General features: G+C 28.6%; 1 protein-coding gene across 1 annotated transcript in view; it reads right to left on the bottom strand.

The window, feature by feature from the left end:
* Window positions 1–351: 351 nt before the first annotated feature.
* LOC107490967 (cytochrome P450 82A3) overlaps window positions 352–970 on the bottom strand; it is a 3,044-nt gene continuing 2,425 nt past the window's right edge. Inside the window, exons 3-4 of the mRNA XM_021143990.2 lie at window positions 553–968; window positions 352–444 (exon numbers count right to left, since the gene is read on the bottom strand). Coding sequence (XP_020999649.1) covers window positions 352–444; window positions 553–968 — 509 coding nt within the window. The remainder of the gene's footprint in view (window positions 445–552; window positions 969–970) is intronic.

Genomic DNA, 970 nt, shown 5'->3' with positions numbered 1-970 from the left:
TTATAGATTTATAAATGCTAATAGCTTTTATATTTAATTTGTTTTATAGTGTGATAATAGCCAATATATTTATTGGTAAATTTAACTATTACTATATTATTTGATCATATTCAGTATATATGTGTAATTTATTAAAAAAAGTAAATTATTAAAACTAATTAATAATTATTTTTGAATTAATCTAATTAATATTAAATTAAAAAAATAAACAAACAATGTTACTTTTTTATTAATTAAATTATTATAATTTAAATTAATTTTTAAAAAATAATTTAAAATTATAATTTCAATTTTATGACGTGGAGATAATTATACTTGTTAATTACTAAAAGTAAGCGACATTTCGATCATCTACATCACGAAATCACCATCATTTGATTTTACAACTTTATGTTTAAGCAGCGATAGATGCACATAATCATAATGGATCACAACACCAGGTAACTAGTTCAAGTATAGGACTTAACAAAGTGACAATACACGAAAGCACACAACTAACGCTAGTGTTAATTACATGTTTACATAACAGTTGGGAGATAAACGTGGTTTAACCATGATCTTAAGTGGAGTAGTTTTAGCAATGACCAATCCAAGAGTTGCACTCATATCAACAAATTCAATAGGTGGGTTCAATATTTCAAAGGAATGCAAAAAGCTCGCCAAAACAAAGTGAAGCATTTTAAGGCCAAATGAAATTCCGGGACAAATACGTCTACCACCTCCAAACGGTAACAATTCAAAGTGATGGCCTTTAACGTCGATATCTTTGTGGGTTGTGAGGAATTTTTCTGGCTTGAAGTCCAAGTGATCTGACCAAATATAAGGATCGGTATTGATTTTCCAAATATTTGTAATTAGCTGAGTTCCCTTTTTGATGTGATATCCACCTAAATTGCAATCTTCTGTGAATTCATGAGGTGCTGCTAGAGGAGCTGCTGGATACAATCTTAATGTTTCCTTGACTATAGCT

The sequence above is a fragment of the Arachis duranensis genome, chromosome 5 (genome assembly GCF_000817695.3).
Source record: "Arachis duranensis cultivar V14167 chromosome 5, aradu.V14167.gnm2.J7QH, whole genome shotgun sequence".
NCBI lineage: Eukaryota > Viridiplantae > Streptophyta > Magnoliopsida > Fabales > Fabaceae > Arachis > Arachis duranensis.
The sequence above is the reverse complement of the archived record's forward strand: the minus strand, read 5'-3'. Positions and strand labels throughout refer to the sequence as shown.